The sequence below is a fragment of the Stegodyphus dumicola genome, chromosome 2, assembly GCF_044657685.1.
Source record: "Stegodyphus dumicola isolate Sdum_Otavi_A_Nest chromosome 2, ASM4465768v1".
NCBI lineage: Eukaryota > Metazoa > Arthropoda > Arachnida > Araneae > Eresidae > Stegodyphus > Stegodyphus dumicola.
The window spans coordinates 175,261,646-175,281,839 of NC_140769.1; the positions used below are offsets into that span (position 1 = coordinate 175,261,646).

Below are 20,194 nucleotides of genomic sequence, written 5' to 3' on the forward strand. Positions count from 1 at the left end.
TTAAATTTTTGTATAAAACATATTGATATACAGTGTGTATTGTAAAAACATTTTATTTAGGTTTTATTTCATTTATTATCTTATATTTTTATTTGAATTGTGCGCGTTGGTGTATTTAATTTATATTAAGAATTGTGAATAATGATGAAGACATGTTTATCATTCAACAATATGGTGTTCCTACAATATGACGTTCAAATTAATATCATTACCTTAGATTCAGACTAAATTCGCTTAAGTGAAAATGTTATTATTTTACTTCTGAAGTAAGTAAACTTTTGTAAATGATTTCAACGTACAATGTGTATAAGGAACTGTTTCTTTAGATTTTCAATGCGTTTATTGACTCACTGTCATATGTCCTTCCATATGGATGGTGAACGTTGAGGCATTAATTTCATTTGAGTCATAAAATGAAACCTCAATACATTATGAAATTTACTGATTTCCAGTATTATAAAAGCAAATAAATTCTTGTAACATTCAATTTTGTTTACTCGAAAATTTTGAAGTCTAAATTTACTGTTTTATCTTCCAGAGCAGTATGGCCACGTATCCCTTGTAGTAAGATAATATTCCATATCATTTGCTTTTTCCCATTCATATATGTCTCTATTGATGTAATAGCCCATTTTTAGGCATCCTTCAGCTCTACAGGAGTCACATTCCTGCATCCAGAAATCTTCAATATCTTTGCAGTGTCGTGCTTCAAATCTGCATTTTTCATCAAAGCTAGCGATGAACAACTCACAGGCCCGACGATGGCTACAAACATGTTGCGGTACAGTTAGCGTCACTGAAAAATGAAAGAAGATGTATGCAATCTTAAGTAATCAAGCTGATAAAAATAACAAAAAAAATTCACATTTAATTAAAAGGTAAAGATTAAAATAGGTTTTAGCTATTTCATGATATTCCTTTTGATTTATTTGATTTTAAAGATTTGTTACTTCACAAACACAGGTATTGTTTAGAAGCGTTAACATTAAAACTCCATGTACTGTTTAACAGAGTTAACATTTTGGACGTTTGTGTTTTTAACTAAATTTTCAGGACTCCAACTGAATTATAGCATTCAGGACTCCAACTGAATTATAGAATTTTCTCTTAATGCTTTGAAAACTAGAAAGATTTTATTTTCATTCTAGAAAGATTATTCTAGAAAGATTTTATTCTAACTTTGAAAACTAGAAAGATTTTATTTTCATTAGTTATAGTATTGGATTTACAGATGGTAAGAGGAAAGTTTTCATCTTTCATCAGTAAAGGAAATATGTTTCAAACCTTTTCAAACTTTTTTCATTTATTTCAGAATATTTAGTTTTAAATTGAAAAAGAAAGAAACTTTTTGCACCTTTTGGCAAAATATTTACAAACTTTAGACCTCTCTATTCTGACTATTATAAACTATTCTGACCTATGAATGATTTAGTTCGCGATTAGACTGTCATTTCTTTGATTAAAGTGGGTTGTACAGAGAATATTGCCTTCTAGAAAGCACATAAAACTTATAATAAACGAACAGAATTTTCAAAAGCTTTCCTTTTTACACAATCTATGATCTGGGCTTTACTAATCCTTCTCTACATCGAGTGGTACTGATGAAGAATCACAAGCTCATTAACATAGCATGATTTTATAAGTGATATAAGCGAGAACAACGCTATTGAATTTATAACTCTGGTGGAAAATTTCTTTGGGTCTCATACGACAAAATTAAAATATTTAAGGATTCAAAAGCAAAAATTCAAAGGACATTTAGGGAGAAATATTTATGTATCATCTCTTCGTAGATGATAAAGACTAAAATACATTTTTGCTTTGAACAGTGCAAAGTTATTTTGTCATTTCGTAAAATTAAAGTACGAAATAAAGTATTAAATTCGATAAGCTTACTTTAGCGTCAGACATATATGCAACTTTCCAATATCTACTCAACTTCGAAGCAAGGAGAGGGTAACAACAACAACAACAATATTGGCTTACCTGCTTCGTGTAACTCAATCACATAACAGGTCCACTCCCCCTTTGGGCACCTCGTGGAGGTTCAACCTCCACTATTACGCTCCAAGGGAGCGGCGCACCACCTGGATACGACACCAGGCAGCACCGGTCGTCAAGTTGCTCCTACCAGTCGCTTGGGCGAGCCCGTCGCAGCGAGACATTGTAAGGATCCTAAGTTTTACTAACGTTTATTTTATTTTAAATCTTTACTATCACTTCTTAGTTTCTACTTCCGGCCAGAATTAAAAGCTTTAACTTATTTATGCAAATTGGTCTTGCTAACGCCAAGTGCTTAAGTTGTGGCTTTTTGCCAAGCAAGAGAGAGGAAGAAGTTACTAGAAGCAGGCCGCTTGCCATAGTAGTTTTACTCGGTTGCTGGTTGCCTTCAAGGCCAGAGGTTTAATCCTCTTGATAATTTTAAACGTATCGTAGTGTTAGCAGTTCTCTGTACTACATACGGCTTTTTGTTAATATACGACCAATCTTGGAGTTAGGCACTTGTTTGATTAATCCAAAGTTAGTTTAGTTAGAGTTTAGTTAATATTTTTATATTCTTACGTTCAGACCACAAGTGGTTGGTCTCTGTATTCCGAAGTCCGGAAATCATTGTAAAGAGAAAAAAATAAACGGTTTCGTATACCCTTCCTGTGTGTATTGTCTACTTCCCAAATTTATTGAACATAGCTTTAGTAAGCTCCCTGTTCCGAGTCAGAACAGTTAATGTTCCCTAAGCAAGTAAGGAGGAACACAGAACCTGATAACATTACCCAGCGAACCCGGGGGAAAACCCCCGGGCTACTAATACCACGCCGCGCTAGGACGTGCCAGACTCCGAGGCCGGCCAATGAGTGACCTTTCACAGAGCCTTCAGAACCACCAATTCATAAATTTTATACCCCCGTGGCCGAGACTGCCTAGGTACAGATCCTAGCCAGTAGCTTCGCAGAGTTCTCTACGTCGAGCCCCGGGGGGAGAAGGAGAGGGTAAAATAAATAAGTTGTAAGATTCCAACCTTTATGCTGCAGCTATAAATGAAGAACCTTAAGAACTGATAAGCGAATAATCGCTTAGTTCAGTAGACAGGCAGCAGAACTCACGAAAGGTTAAATATCCTTTATTATTCAAAATAAATTTAACAGTCGACTCCTTGGAGTTACAGCAAAACCTCCACTTGGGCTTGAACTCCGGAATACTAAGAAATAAAACTTTCTAAACTTAACTAAAAAGATATAGCCGAAGCTGTCAAGATTCTACTACAGTCGATCCTTTAACGCTAACTAAACGGCGAAGCTATCAAAGGCCTAAAGTACGGCCGAGCGTAAAAAATAGTTTAGAGAGAGAGTAGCCTAAAAAGCGAACGCGCGCAGCTCAAAATCTCTGGCTCTCTAATGAAGTCAGTTAATATAACGAAGTCAGTAGACCTTCAACTTTAAATACTGGTTTTTCTGTATTTGCATTTAACTGCATTCTGAAAACACGTTCTGGCCGGACATTGTAAGCTGAAATTAAGAATAAACAGAAAAATAACTAAAACTTAACTGTTAGAAATTTAGGATAAACCTTACAAGGTAATATTTCATTTAATACCAAGCCAAATAAAGGCTGCATATTAATTTTTATGCAGCAGGCTGTATTCTATTCCCCGATATAAAAGTCTGTTAATTATTTTAGAAGATTTCATTTCCTTTCAGTTAATATAATCACAAACATTGCGTGCCATATATTGCGCTAATACACCCTATTCTACAATATGGCTACCCAATTTATTCCTGCGCATCTGAAACCTATCTTCAGAAATTATAATGTGTACAACTGAGTGCCGCTCGAATTATTCTTGGACTTAGAAATAGCTTCTCTTTTGGTATAGCCTTGTTCGAGACCAACTTACATCCACTACATATTAGAAGAACAGCTAATTTAGTTAAGTATTTCAATAAAATGTACGACTACGGTCCCCAACATCGTACACAGTAATTTGCAAGGATATCGATTTATCGATGTTGGAATTTTATTTGCAGCTCTTGCAACATCATTGTGCTGCAAAATATGCCATTCAGAAGTAAGTTTTACTGAAGAATCAATTCGTGGTAGCTCATCAGTGTTTTCTGTAAACTGTTTGAAGTGCAATTCTGTGCAAAAAATAAACAGTTGCCCTATGCAAGGATATAAGAACAGTATGCCTGAAATTAACATTAGGTTAGTTTATGGTATGAGGTGTATAGGCCAAGGATTAGCCAGCTTGAAAACATTTTGTGGTGTTATGAATATGTTACCACCAATTGCACAAAAGAGCTTCGATGTCATCACCAAAAAATAAAAAAGCCACCCACACTGTTGCCATGCCGTCAATGAAAACTGCTGCTGAAGACGAAAGAGCAATTAGCGGTGCTAATGATATAAGTGTGAGTGGAGATGGTACATGGAACACTCGTGGGCATACATCTAAAATTGGAGTATGCAGTGTGATTGGTTTGGAAAGTGGGAAAGTAATTGATGTGGAAATACTCTCTTCGTTTTGCAAAGCATGTGAAAGCTCTGCAGCATCAAATCATGATTGCAAAAATAATCATGCTGGAAGTTCGAGTTCCATGGAGGTTATAGGTATGAAAAGAATTTTCTTACGTTCCGAAGAAACTAGGAATGTGCGATATGTCAAATATCTCGGTGATGGGGATACCAAAACCTTCATGGAAATAACGAAACTGTGCCCATATGGTAAAATTCCAGTGGAAAAACTTGAATGTGTAGGCTATGTGCAGAAGTGAATGGGTACACGTTTGAGAAAACTGAAACAACAGTTACGTGGCATAAAGCTGAATGATGGATAGACTCTTAGTGGAAAAGGTCGTTTGACGGATAGCATAACTGATAAACTTACTGTTTATTATGGGAATGCTATTAACCCAAATACCCAGTCGCTACAGAGCATGAGAGAAGCTGTATGGGCTACATATTGCCATATGTCTTCTATTGATGAAGAGCCCATGCATATGTTTTGCCCACAAGGGAAAAACTCGTGGTGCAAATATAACAAACATGTGGCCTGTTCTGATTCAAATGAAGAGAGTTTCCATCATCAACCTACTGTACCTGTAGAAGCGATGAAAAAAATTTAAACTGTGTATGCAGATTTATCTGCACCAAGTTTATTCAAACGGTGTCTCAGCGGCAAGACTCTAAATCAAAATGAGAGTTTCAACTCGATTGTTTGGACATTTTGTCCAAAAACTTCTGGTTGTGGAAAGACAGTCGCAGAAGTTGCAGTTTTTGAAGCTGTCATAGCATTTAATGATGGATATAGAGGTCGCATGGATACATTAAACGAATTGGGCATAAATCCTGCTACTCTTGCATTTACTGCTGCAAATTTAGCCGACATAGAAAGAGTTCGAACTGCTGAAATTCGCAATGATTTCCGAACATTAGAGGCTCGCAGAAAAAAACGCTTGGAACAATTTAAAAAAATGAACAATTATTATCAGTAGAAGGTGTTTACTATCAAGCTGGTGATTTTTAGTCATGTAAGTTTATTTTAATTTCTTTTTCATAATTATAACTTTAGTGTTTTGAGATAATGCATCTTAATTTTCATGACGATCCGTAAGAGGTAAGCTGACATGGAAAGTTCAAACTGCTGAAATTCGTGCTGATTTCCAAACATTAAGGGCTTCCATGAAAAAATACTTAGAACAATTAAGAAAAATTAACAGTTATTATTAGGAGAAGGTGTTTCCTATCAATCTGGCAAATTTTAGGGATATAAGTTTATTTTGATTTTATTTTTTCCATAACTTAACTTTAAGCTGCGTTTTCTCAAAACACTAATTTTCATGACGATCCGTAAGATTAAAAAAAACTATTGCACGTATAAGCCCAATTTTTTTCCTGTGTATATATAGTTATATTATCTATAGAATGAATTAATATCATTTAGCTATTTACACATTTAGGTTATTTTTAATGAGTAAATAGCTATAAATTTATGATATTTCTCTTTTTTCTTCAAATTTGCATAATTTATAAAATATTCATGTTAAAATAATTTTTGTATTGTTAATTCATTCTATAGAATGTAGTTTTGGGATCATTTTAAAGTAAGTTGTAAGCCAATACCTATATTCTAAATTTAGTTATCTTACGGATCGTAAAGTAACATAATTTTTTTAAGTTATCTTATATTAAATATATTATATTATTTTTTGTAATTAAATGAAGGGGATTATTTTATGATTTTCTTAGAATTGAAACTTATCTTAAATGGCATTTAAATTTTTGTGTAATTTGAAAAAGTATTTAAAATTTTATGATTAGTCGAGACAGACACACTTTCAGCATGCATCACGACTCTTTAGAAGGTATGAGACCCCTTAAAAGTATTTTACATGTGTTTCGGCGCATAATAACTATTGAGGTTTTGGGCCAGGAAACCCACGACTACCGCTTATCACTACATTCTTGAGTGAATATGGTTTATCTAAGAACTTCACATGCATTGGGGCGAAAGAACCACCAGCTTCTATTATATATTATTAACTTTCGGATATAATAAGCTACTTCTTGTTTCTAATAAATGTACTTTCGTACAAACAGGGGTTCTTCAAAAATTTGATAGGAGGAACAGAATAGCAATATTATTCACTGTCACGGAAAATGCTTACTATTGTACCTGTGTTTGTAAATCGAGTAATGATGCTAAATTAATCTAAATTTAGTCTTCCTTTTGGCTTATGGATTATAATAAGGAACATTCACGTTAATCGCCATGTTTCCTTAACACTGCTTAGCATATAGGACGTTCAGATTAATATTAATACTTGAGATTTGAGCTTCGTTTACTATTTTTTACATTATTATTAAATTTTTGTATAAAACATATTGATATACAGTGTGTATTGTAAAAACATTTTATTTAGGTTTTATTTCATTTATTATCTTATATTTTTATTTGAATTGTGCGCGTTGGTGTATTTAATTTATATTAAGAATTGTGAATAATGATGAAGACATGTTTATCATTCAACAATATGGTGTTCCTACAATATGACGTTCAAATTAATATCATTACCTTAGATTCAGACTAAATTCGCTTAAGTGAAAATGTTATTATTTTACTTCTGAAGTAAGTAAACTTTTGTAAATGATTTCAACGTACAATGTGTATAAGGAACTGTTTCTTTAGATTTTCAATGCGTTTATTGACTCACTGTCATATGTCCTTCCATATGGATGGTGAACGTTGAGGCATTAATTTCATTTGAGTCATAAAATGAAACCTCAATACATTATGAAATTTACTGATTTCCAGTATTATAAAAGCAAATAAATTCTTGTAACATTCAATTTTGTTTACTCGAAAATTTTGAAGTCTAAATTTACTGTTTTATCTTCCAGAGCAGTATGGCCACGTATCCCTTGTAGTAAGATAATATTCCATATCATTTGCTTTTTCCCATTCATATATGTCTCTATTGATGTAATAGCCCATTTTTAGGCATCCTTCAGCTCTACAGGAGTCACATTCCTGCATCCAGAAATCTTCAATATCTTTGCAGTGTCGTGCTTCAAATCTGCATTTTTCATCAAAGCTAGCGATGAACAACTCACAGGCCCGACGATGGCTACAAACATGTTGCGGTACAGTTAGCGTCACTGAAAAATGAAAGAAGATGTATGCAATCTTAAGTAATCAAGCTGATAAAAATAACAAAAAAAATTCACATTTAATTAAAAGGTAAAGATTAAAATAGGTTTTAGCTATTTCATGATATTCCTTTTGATTTATTTGATTTTAAAGATTTGTTACTTCACAAACACAGGTATTGTTTAGAAGCGTTAACATTAAAACTCCATGTACTGTTTAACAGAGTTAACATTTTGGACGTTTGTGTTTTTAACTAAATTTTCAGGACTCCAACTGAATTATAGCATTCAGGACTCCAACTGAATTATAGAATTTTCTCTTAATGCTTTGAAAACTAGAAAGATTTTATTTTCATTCTAGAAAGATTATTCTAGAAAGATTTTATTCTAACTTTGAAAACTAGAAAGATTTTATTTTCATTAGTTATAGTATTGGATTTACAGATGGTAAGAGGAAAGTTTTCATCTTTCATCAGTAAAGGAAATATGTTTCAAACCTTTTCAAACTTTTTTCATTTATTTCAGAATATTTAGTTTTAAATTGAAAAAGAAAGAAACTTTTTGCACCTTTTGGCAAAATATTTACAAACTTTAGACCTCTCTATTCTGACTATTATAAACTATTCTGACCTATGAATGATTTAGTTCGCGATTAGACTGTCATTTCTTTGATTAAAGTGGGTTGTACAGAGAATATTGCCTTCTAGAAAGCACATAAAACTTATAATAAACGAACAGAATTTTCAAAAGCTTTCCTTTTTACACAATCTATGATCTGGGCTTTACTAATCCTTCTCTACATCGAGTGGTACTGATGAAGAATCACAAGCTCATTAACATAGCATGATTTTATAAGTGATATAAGCGAGAACAACGCTATTGAATTTATAACTCTGGTGGAAAATTTCTTTGGGTCTCATACGACAAAATTAAAATATTTAAGGATTCAAAAGCAAAAATTCAAAGGACATTTAGGGAGAAATATTTATGTATCATCTCTTCGTAGATGATAAAGACTAAAATACATTTTTGCTTTGAACAGTGCAAAGTTATTTTGTCATTTCGTAAAATTAAAGTACGAAATAAAGTATTAAATTCGATAAGCTTACTTTAGCGTCAGACATATATGCAACTTTCCAATATCTACTCAACTTCGAAGCAAGGAGAGGGTAACAACAACAACAACAATATTGGCTTACCTGCTTCGTGTAACTCAATCACATAACAGGTCCACTCCCCCTTTGGGCACCTCGTGGAGGTTCAACCTCCACTATTACGCTCCAAGGGAGCGGCGCACCACCTGGATACGACACCAGGCAGCACCGGTCGTCAAGTTGCTCCTACCAGTCGCTTGGGCGAGCCCGTCGCAGCGAGACATTGTAAGGATCCTAAGTTTTACTAACGTTTATTTTATTTTAAATCTTTACTATCACTTCTTAGTTTCTACTTCCGGCCAGAATTAAAAGCTTTAACTTATTTATGCAAATTGGTCTTGCTAACGCCAAGTGCTTAAGTTGTGGCTTTTTGCCAAGCAAGAGAGAGGAAGAAGTTACTAGAAGCAGGCCGCTTGCCATAGTAGTTTTACTCGGTTGCTGGTTGCCTTCAAGGCCAGAGGTTTAATCCTCTTGATAATTTTAAACGTATCGTAGTGTTAGCAGTTCTCTGTACTACATACGGCTTTTTGTTAATATACGACCAATCTTGGAGTTAGGCACTTGTTTGATTAATCCAAAGTTAGTTTAGTTAGAGTTTAGTTAATATTTTTATATTCTTACGTTCAGACCACAAGTGGTTGGTCTCTGTATTCCGAAGTCCGGAAATCATTGTAAAGAGAAAAAAATAAACGGTTTCGTATACCCTTCCTGTGTGTATTGTCTACTTCCCAAATTTATTGAACATAGCTTTAGTAAGCTCCCTGTTCCGAGTCAGAACAGTTAATGTTCCCTAAGCAAGTAAGGAGGAACACAGAACCTGATAACATTACCCAGCGAACCCGGGGGAAAACCCCCGGGCTACTAATACCACGCCGCGCTAGGACGTGCCAGACTCCGAGGCCGGCCAATGAGTGACCTTTCACAGAGCCTTCAGAACCACCAATTCATAAATTTTATACCCCCGTGGCCGAGACTGCCTAGGTACAGATCCTAGCCAGTAGCTTCGCAGAGTTCTCTACGTCGAGCCCCGGGGGGAGAAGGAGAGGGTAAAATAAATAAGTTGTAAGATTCCAACCTTTATGCTGCAGCTATAAATGAAGAACCTTAAGAACTGATAAGCGAATAATCGCTTAGTTCAGTAGACAGGCAGCAGAACTCACGAAAGGTTAAATATCCTTTATTATTCAAAATAAATTTAACAGTCGACTCCTTGGAGTTACAGCAAAACCTCCACTTGGGCTTGAACTCCGGAATACTAAGAAATAAAACTTTCTAAACTTAACTAAAAAGATATAGCCGAAGCTGTCAAGATTCTACTACAGTCGATCCTTTAACGCTAACTAAACGGCGAAGCTATCAAAGGCCTAAAGTACGGCCGAGCGTAAAAAATAGTTTAGAGAGAGAGTAGCCTAAAAAGCGAACGCGCGCAGCTCAAAATCTCTGGCTCTCTAATGAAGTCAGTTAATATAACGAAGTCAGTAGACCTTCAACTTTAAATACTGGTTTTTCTGTATTTGCATTTAACTGCATTCTGAAAACACGTTCTGGCCGGACATTGTAAGCTGAAATTAAGAATAAACAGAAAAATAACTAAAACTTAACTGTTAGAAATTTAGGATAAACCTTACAAGGTAATATTTCATTTAATACCAAGCCAAATAAAGGCTGCATATTAATTTTTATGCAGCAGGCTGTATTCTATTCCCCGATATAAAAGTCTGTTAATTATTTTAGAAGATTTCATTTCCTTTCAGTTAATATAATCACAAACATTGCGTGCCATATATTGCGCTAATACACCCTATTCTACAATATGGCTACCCAATTTATTCCTGCGCATCTGAAACCTATCTTCAGAAATTATAATGTGTACAACTGAGTGCCGCTCGAATTATTCTTGGACTTAGAAATAGCTTCTCTTTTGGTATAGCCTTGTTCGAGACCAACTTACATCCACTACATATTAGAAGAACAGCTAATTTAGTTAAGTATTTCAATAAAATGTACGACTACGGTCCCCAACATCGTACTTCGTTGTATGTCCACAATTGACACAACAATCAAAGACTCTGAAATACAGCCCTTTTATTTTGGTAAAAACTCAGAACCTGATCTCTCGGGAGGTTGCACCTCTATCTCTAAGATCCTTTATTGATGCCTTAGTAGGACTACAGAGAGTTTTCTTCAGCTTTGATCTGAAATCCGCTGCAAACAAGCAAACTCACCATGAAGACCTTCTTAGGCAACTGGATCTGAAAATTATTAGTTGCATTCCTAAAGATGCAGTGCAGGTAGATACTGATGGTAGTTGTACATAAGATCGTACTGGCAGCGGTATCTTTATTAAGACCCCTCACTTTGAAACTACAATAAAGCAACGCAACCCTGACACTTGCTCTGTCTCTTAATGTGGGGCTTGATGCTATCTTGACACATATGATTGTGATTTTGGAAAACTATGGATTTTATCGGACAGCTGCAGTGCACTACAACATCTTGGTGGCTGGTCGTCCCCAACCGATGAAATATATCTATTCTGCTCAAATTGAAGTTCTCTCAGACCCACAACGTCCACCTCCAGTGGATCCCATGACGTGTTAATATTAGTGGTAATGAGGTCGCTGATAAATTCGCAAAAGAGGATAGTGAAAACGAAACGATCACTGGCTCCTCACTTACTTACCAAGAACTTTACTCAAATGAGAAATCTAAACTTAATATAATATGGTGTATTCCACCTACGCATCAATGTAACCACAGGAACATCCCCTGGCTTCCTTACTTACCAAAACTTACTTACCTTCCTTACTTCCTCACTTACTTACCAAGAACTTTACTCAAATGAGAAATCTAAACTTAATATAATATGGTGTATTCCACCTACGCATCAATGTAACCACAGGAACATCCCCTGGCTTCCTACTAGAAATCAAACGTGACCGTGACACAGCATTAAAATTTCAAATAAATGATACACACTCATGAACAAAAAAAATTAGCGCACCAAGAAGGATTCTTCAAAATGAAACGAAATTTTACATACGTAATGACTGCTTTGATATAAGTAAATGATAAGAAAATCAAAGAAAAAGGATAATTTATTTCAGAGAAAAAGGCAAAAGAACGGAGGAGTTAATACTCCGTTGGACCCCGTCTGTCGCGAAAGCACGATTCGATACGATCGAGCATTGAGTCATACAAGTTCTGTATGATGTCTTGAGACATTTCGTTCCATATTTGCTGTAATCTTGCCTCTAATTCGTTCAAACTCGTGGAATGCTCAACTCGATGTCCCAAATGATCCCAGTTATGCTCAATTGGAGACACATCTGGGGATCGGGCAGGCCAAGGAAGGGTAGTAACAGTGAGAAGACAGTCTTGTGACACTCTTGCCGTATGAGGCCGAGCATTGTCTTGCTGAAAAAGGGCTCCTCGGAGCCGTTGCATGAGTGGCAACACACGTGGTTGCAGGATTTCATGAACATACCGCTGGGCTGTCATGGTGCCACGAAACAATACTAGGGGTGACCGTGTATTGTATGCAATGGCACCCCATACTGTCACACCAGCTGTGGAAGCGATGTATCGCTGTACAGCAAAGGCATGATTGAGGCGTTCACCACGGGCTCTCCACACATGAACACAATTGTCATCACTGTCATGACTGAATCTGGATTCGTCGCTAAAGACGACCTCGTTCCATTCCGCTGCAGTCCAGTTTCCTCGTGCTCGACAGCACTCCAAACGGAGGCGTCGATGGGTGGACATCAAGGGCAGCACACATAATGGGCGCCGCGATACCAACTGTATTTCAGCCAGGCGCCTTTGTATGGTTCGAGAAGACACAGAGGCCCCTAGTGAAGGTGCTACCTGTGCCTGGATGGCTGCCGATGAAGCATTTGGCTGTCGCGTGCCTTACGATGTGGCGGTCTTCTCAACGACTGGTCTGTCGAGAGCGTTCTGAGCCTGATCTTCATGTACATGACATCTCTCGGGTCCACTGGTCCCAACGCATCCTCACAAAACAATCAGAGCGGCCTAATTGACGAGCTACTCGCCTAGCTGACCACCCAGCTTCCATCATCCCGACGATTCTCCCCCTCTCAAACTGCGAAAACTGCTCATATTGTCTTCGAACACTACGTAATGGCATGCCTACCTCAGCTCTTCCTTTGTAAATGATCCATCACACTCCAACAAGCTTTGGTTAAGCTTTGGTTTTATACTCCACAGAGTACGACGTTCAACGCCCTCTACCAGATATACGTAATGCGCAATCACGCTGCATTTCTAACCATTTGTATATCTCCTCGACATGTACCTTCATTGCAAGTTTCGTTACGATCCCGCAAATATTTCTTGGTGAGCTAATTTTTTTGTTCATTAGTGTATTTGTTATGGGAAGTGAAAAGAGAGTCCGAGGAAACATACCCTTAATGTCATGCTTTTTATGACTTTTCTAATAACTTAATCATTTTAACTTGAAAATCGCAATCGCCTCATGCACGAATTTGTTTCCCTAATTTAACATTCTTGAACAATTATTTTTAATTATTGTCAAGACATTTTACTAATTTAATGAGATAATTTGTATATATATATGAACATACCAAACATATATATATATATATATATATATATATTAGACTATTTTGTCGTCGAAATCTCTCTTAACTTACATTGTTTTCCAGACCTGACTGTTACACTGGCTGCCTGATTAAATTTTTATGTGCATTCTTCTTGAGTGATATAAGTACAAAGTAATTTGACTAAAAAGTTTCTCTTTTCCTTCAAAATTTTATTTGCGTGTACAGAAAGCTGTATGGAAATACATCTAATACATTGTGCCATAATCTGATACTCCAATAAGTTTTTGAGCTTTAATAATAAAGCAAAGTAGCCAATGCTTTATAATTTACTTTATTCAATTTTGCTGTAATGAATGCTGCTTCTGGGGCGCCAATGAATTCTCGCGTTGTACAGTTGCGGATTCCGAACAATACCCGCCTGAGTGTCCGGATCCGCTCTCACCTGTCACCTGTAATGAATACTGTGCCCTAGCGATACCACTTGTCTCAGGCTTGTTTATGTCTGTGCTTCGATAAATAATTATACCTATAAAATCCAGTAACATAATTCTAATTTTCATCAAAATGAAACTTATGACAGGACTTTGATGTCAGAACTGACTAAGACCAAGACGTGTTTGGAAAATAATTTTGTTTGAAAATCGATATTCATAGTTAAAAATGAGTATTTTAAGAAAAGCATTTATTCTAGAATAATAGGTTATTTATTTTTAAGAAGCAGAAATTTATTTTTAATTAAATATTAAATTCGATAATTTTTATCTTACAGCAAGAAAATCAGAAGATAACGCAAAACCTGTAAAATATTGATTTTCTCACATTATAATCTGCATCTAGTGCATTTGGCATTATAATTTTGCTTTATCCTTTTCTAAACAGTAGCTAATTGTTAAATTTTTGCAATGGAAATCACAATTATTGTGTACCTGTAATTAAGACTAATGAATATGTATAATGCACCCACAAGACAGAACGTTCTTCTAGACATGAAAAACAGAAAAACAAACAGCACTCATAAACTCATAAGATCATAAAAAAACAGGACTCATAAAACAGAAATTTCTCCTAAACTAAGGAGCTAAAATAAGGTGAAAGTATGAGAGGCTGATTCTGGGTGCTAAGGTAAGGCAGAATTATGATTTATGGAAGTCATGTTATTGATCGAACGCTAATTCTTAACTACTAGACAAAAAATCTGATGTGTACACCACATAACTTCCTTGTACGGAATATTATATTATACGCATTTTTTCTTGCATTTTATTTAAACTTATTGGATTTAATTATATCTACTTCGCCGACAGCGCATAAACCACAATAGAATAAGTGTATTCTTTAAAATTCACTCTATTTGTTTACCATAGCGACATTCTGGCACTAGGTTGACTTAACAGTATTATATTTTGTTCATATTATAACTTAGAATGCACAAAATTTGTATCATTTAAAGAATTATCTAATCGTTGCCACATGTTCTATTCAAATACTATAATGAAGCTGGAACGATGTATAAAAGAAATTAAGCAAACAAAACAAAAACGAAACAGTTTTTCACAGACGATTGAGTATTTCTCATTCAATTAATTCAGTTCTCACTTCGCGACAAGAAAAAAAATACATAAAAACTCAAAATATCTCCACTAAAAATTACTAATTATTAAAAATTAAATTATTAAAAATTAAGTAAATCTTAAACACTAATTTCCTCGAAAAAATTCCAGAAAGGATTAAGCATGATTTAAATCGCAATAACAAATGAAGGCGTTTATCTTTGTTGTTGTGAAGCTACGTTTCTCTAGAATGGCAACAAATTCACTACTCAGCTGTTTCAAATTTAAACAATCAATGGCCGCCATCAAAATAGGCTTAGAGGCACTTAAACAACTTTTAAATTGTTGATAATTCTAAAAATATTGCATACAGATTTACTAAAGGCATAAAACCCTTAAGAGGAAGATAAAAACAACATAATTCAATCATTTTTAAAGAAACAAATTTACAATTTACAAACATATAAGCGTAAAGAAACTGAGATCACTGAGCCAGGTAACAGAGTGGATATATTTATAAATATATTTATATACGTTTGGCGTGGCCGATTGCAACCAAAATACGAGGTGCACATCTACATGTTATAGTAGTCCTATATACAAAATTTCAAGGCTACTCGTTTTTGAGTTATGCGAGATACGTACGTACGCACGCACGTACATACGTTCGTACAGACGCCACGAAAAATTCTCTCCAGAATCATTTTAAAGCATTTTTTTAGTTTTTTTTTTTTTTTTTTTTTTTTTTTTTTTTGGAGGAAAAGAGTCTTTTATTCTGTCCTTACGTACAGATATCACGCAAAAACATCATAAAATTGCATTCGAAAGCGGTCAAAGTGGATATTTTCGTTGAAATATGCTGCCTGAAGCTTTTCGCGATTACAATACTTCCTTTTTACTTCGTACAAGAAGTAAAAATAGCAATCAAAAGATTTCGAAAAGATTTGCTCGCCAATATCTCCACAAAATTCAATGAATGTGAACGGATCGTTTAAATAACCGATGTTCAGGTTAATGTACAGGATATATCTTATACCTATATCTGAGATTATTTTAGAATATATATTTTAGAAGTTATATTAGTTTATAACTGCTGTACTAATCTGCTTATAAGTACTATACAAGTATAATGATGTACAAAACTTTCATATATGCACTTATTTATAATAACAAAAATTTCTCAAGATGTACTTGTGTATAGTAATAGAAACTTTAATTATTTTACCGTCTTTAAGAACCATTCCTTTATGCATGTATTCATTTAATATAACATCGACATTAGTGTAACTTAAAAATTCGTCCTCATTCACATTCCTAACCATTAAATTTCTATAACATCCAGGCTGAAGTTCTCCACCATTCGGATAATAATCTACATCCCCTATTGCATCTTCAATTCCAAAACCTATAAAAGAGAAAACATTTAGTTAAATAAAATGAAGCATAACTTTGATAAAATACATTTGATGCGCTTGCAATATTATGAAAACTTATGTGAACAAAGTTTTCTTTATTTTTACACTTAATGAAAAGATTATTCAGGAATACGAAAATCATGTATAAGTATTTATTGATGTTAGAAGAATGTATTTATTTATTTTAAATAAAAATAGAATAATTTATGTAGAATTATAAAAACAGTAGCAGTAACTTATGTTGTATGAATTTACCTTAATTTAATTACAGCAAACACTTTAAGCTCTAAGAAGAGAAACTTTAGAATCTGGCTTACAAACGAAATATCTAATGTTCTTGAATTTTATGTCCGAAATTCTTAAATTTATTTCCAAAATTCTTATAATACACTGGTTTCGAAAAATTAAATAACAAACAGAGAAAACTCGAAAAGTACTCAAGCAAATTGGAACAAACTTGGTGATAATGTGTATTATTCAATTAAATTTAAAACCTCAAGAAAATATTAACAAAACATTTACATTTTTGTGATAGCAAGAAGAAAATAAAATATCCTAAATTCGGGCATACAAATTAAGTATAAAAGATTTTTTCAATGGTGAGTATGATCACACTGAACAGCAATATAGGCCTGACAACGATGTCTCATAGCGTTTATGATGTTGACAATGAGCTGCATGAGTCTCAATGGCTATTGATCACATACAGCAGTTCTAAATCCATCTAGGATTTGGGGAGGGGTTGGAGGGCCGCAATATGCCTCCTGAAAGCGTCCCACACACACTTATTGGATTAAAGTAAGGACAGCGTTCTGGTCATGCTATTAGGACAGTAATTTTATAATTTAAGAAAATACTGCTCGAGCCGAGCAGTATGAAACTAACTGCTTGCAGAATGAAGGTATAGTTAACTGCCGCAACTAGTATGAGCGATAGGGTCTAGATTACTATCTATGTAACTCTGAACAACGAGAGTTCGATGTGGTAGCATATAAAGGTATTTGCGCCCATCTAAAGATACTCCTTCCTGTATAAGAACTTTACCTCCCGCATAGGCATGCCTTTCCCGCATTTTAGTTGGAAGATAACGATTGTGTTTGATTCTCTCCGTATGTAAACACATCGGAAGATACTCTGTAAAGATAAGCGGAACTCAGCAGTAAAATGAACTGATTTTCAGTCCAATTTACATTAGTGCGTGCCCAACTCAAATGCTCCCTCTGGTCACGGAAGGTAAGCGAGATGCACATGCTTGGTCGTCTAACAGACTTCTCTCCTTTAGCTTTCTGCGCGGCTGATATTACACTTTCTTTAGAACAAAATAAGCTCGTATCTAAATTATGATGGAGTTACTCTCTTGTTGTGATGTACACTATGTTTCAAATACCGAATATCTGCAGAAGTGGTAACTCTTGGACTACTTTCGTTAGACCCCAAGACTCTGAACCAATAGTTAGAAATTGCTTTAACAACTGGCTTACCAATGAATGATTGATATTTAACCATGTTGCCTGCAATATCAGACTGTCGTTGACCTGCTTCAAACTGGCCATGTGGCTCTATAACGCAATTCTACTGGCAAATGTCTCCCTAAACTCATTCTCAGACTTTGGCTATCTTGAAATAATTTAATATACCGTCGTTTACTAAATAGCGATTCACTTCTAAACAGCTGGTTTTAGGCTGTATTATACTTATCTAAAGCGATCTCAAAGCCATATTCGATGCAGCTTGGTTTTTTGGAGCATACTTCAAGAATTTTGAACTACTTTTAGCCAATTTAGCGGTGATTTTTTAAATTCGTTGTTTAACTTTTGGAAAACACTATAGGTACAGAAATGCCTGTACATTGTAATTTTAGGATTTTCAAATTTTCGATCTGTAAAATGCCACAGAATTTCTAAAGTAATCAAATTATGAAATGTTCACATATCTGATGCATTTTTCACATTTGCAATACAAATTCCGTAGTGACATAATAAATATAAAGCCTTAAATATTAATGTTTTTGTTAAAAAGCATATTGAATAAAAAAAGTATTCCTGCCGATTTCAATAATTCAAATTATCTGCAAGTCACCACCAATGCCATCACCAATGAAATCAAATATGAAAAGAAGCATTTAAACATTTATTATCAAATATATATAATTATTATCTCTGTATATATATATGTATATATATATTTGATATATTTAAACATTTATATCAAATATATATATACATATATATATATACAGAGAGAGAGAAATTGGTAATTTTAGTAAATACTAAGCAGATATGAGGGAACTCATAGTAAAGACAATGGAAATCGCAGCAAAGCAAGAAATTAATAAACACACACTTCCCCATTACGTAAAATTACTTCATATAATAGCAGGAAATTAATTGTCAAACGTTTCAAAGCATTTCAAAGCGTCACATGATCTCACAATATACTTCGAAGAAAATAAATATATGTTAAAAACATTTAAATTGAGATTTTTTATGTAACTGTAGGTATAACTATAGCATACTCCTGAGAGCTTTGCGAAGCTGCAGGAGAAAAGTTTAGGAAATTAAATTTTACCTGTTATGGAATTCCTCGGCTTGTTGGTATGGATGACATCGACGAAAGTGGCATCATCTTTGTCTAACCTTACAGCTGGTTCGACACCTTTGAAAAAGGGGCCTGAAGGATCCAGACCTTTAAAGGCAATGCACGTACTGTATTTGTCACAAATTAGTTGATTAAAAATAATTACAAAAAATATAAAAACAATTTAGCGGATCTAACCAGGCATTTGCCAAAGGAAATAGGTATGCTTTACACCATAAAATTTTTGTTAAGTAGATCCTTAATATTTTATTTTAATTCGAAGTGCGTTTTAAAATATTATAAACTGAAGGGAATAGTTTTAGTATAAAGCAGTGTAGGATAATATTTATAAACATCCATAGAGCATTTTATAATGTCTTTCCAGCATTTTTTCACAATTATCAACGAATATTTTGAACCGAGTAGGCTGTAAACGCAGAATAAATCCTGCAGGTTTACTATATTATAAAGTCAAGCACTTTATTATTGTTACAAAATAGTAATTTTAAATAAGAAATAATTTTAAATAAATACAGAATATATTTGCTCGTAAAAAATTATGATTATTTATTAAGTATACTTTCTGAAAGATATTTTAAAGTAAAGAATGTTAACTTCTGCAGTTTTCCAAAGAATAATATAAATACGTTTCACTTGAAAACTATTTTTAGAATAATTTCTAAGATGTTTCTGACTATTCTGAGGTTAAATGTGCTATATAATCATTTTCCCTCATAACACATTAGTAGAATAATGTGTCAGTAAACATCAGTAGGGCCAAATTCAGTCTTAGATTCGCGCTAATTTTAAATAAAGACTTTACGCATTTCTAGATATCTTATGCTAGTTTCTTTCCATTCCACTACTTTATGAGAGTTAGTATAAAGTCTTTTATTGAAGTATATAGAGTCCTTCATTTTACCATAATAATTTTATGAAATTATGTGGTAGAGAATTTCAAATTTGTTAATTTATAGGTATTATAAACTCTTTAATGGGTAACAAATGAAAGTCCAAATTCTGGCAAATTGTTTATTTGATAATTACATGAATTGCAATATGACTTTGCAATCGCTTGAATAATTGTTTAGAGATAATAGATATCCTTTCTTATTTCAGAGAGAAAGAATTTAGGATTTAGAGATATATCCTTTCTATTAAAAATTAATATTCTGCGAAAAAAATAATTCAATTCGTCTTGATATTTTACGTTAACTACCAAAATTTAACAGTTAGAACTTCACGATAAATAAAATGATATGCAT

At 34.1% G+C, this 20,194-nt stretch overlaps 1 protein-coding gene across 1 annotated transcript in view; it reads right to left on the minus strand.

Moving 5' to 3' along the window:
* Positions 1–317: 317 nt before the first annotated feature.
* LOC118186976 (pancreatic lipase-related protein 2-like) overlaps positions 318–20,194 on the minus strand; it is a 33,326-nt gene continuing 13,449 nt past the window's right edge. The window contains exons 5-7 of the mRNA XM_085811460.1: positions 18,921–19,037; positions 16,163–16,342; positions 318–7,653 (exon numbers count right to left, since the gene is read on the minus strand). Coding sequence (XP_085667586.1) covers positions 7,385–7,653; positions 16,163–16,342; positions 18,921–19,037 — 566 coding nt within the window. The 3' untranslated portion in view covers positions 318–7,384. The remainder of the gene's footprint in view (positions 7,654–16,162; positions 16,343–18,920; positions 19,038–20,194) is intronic.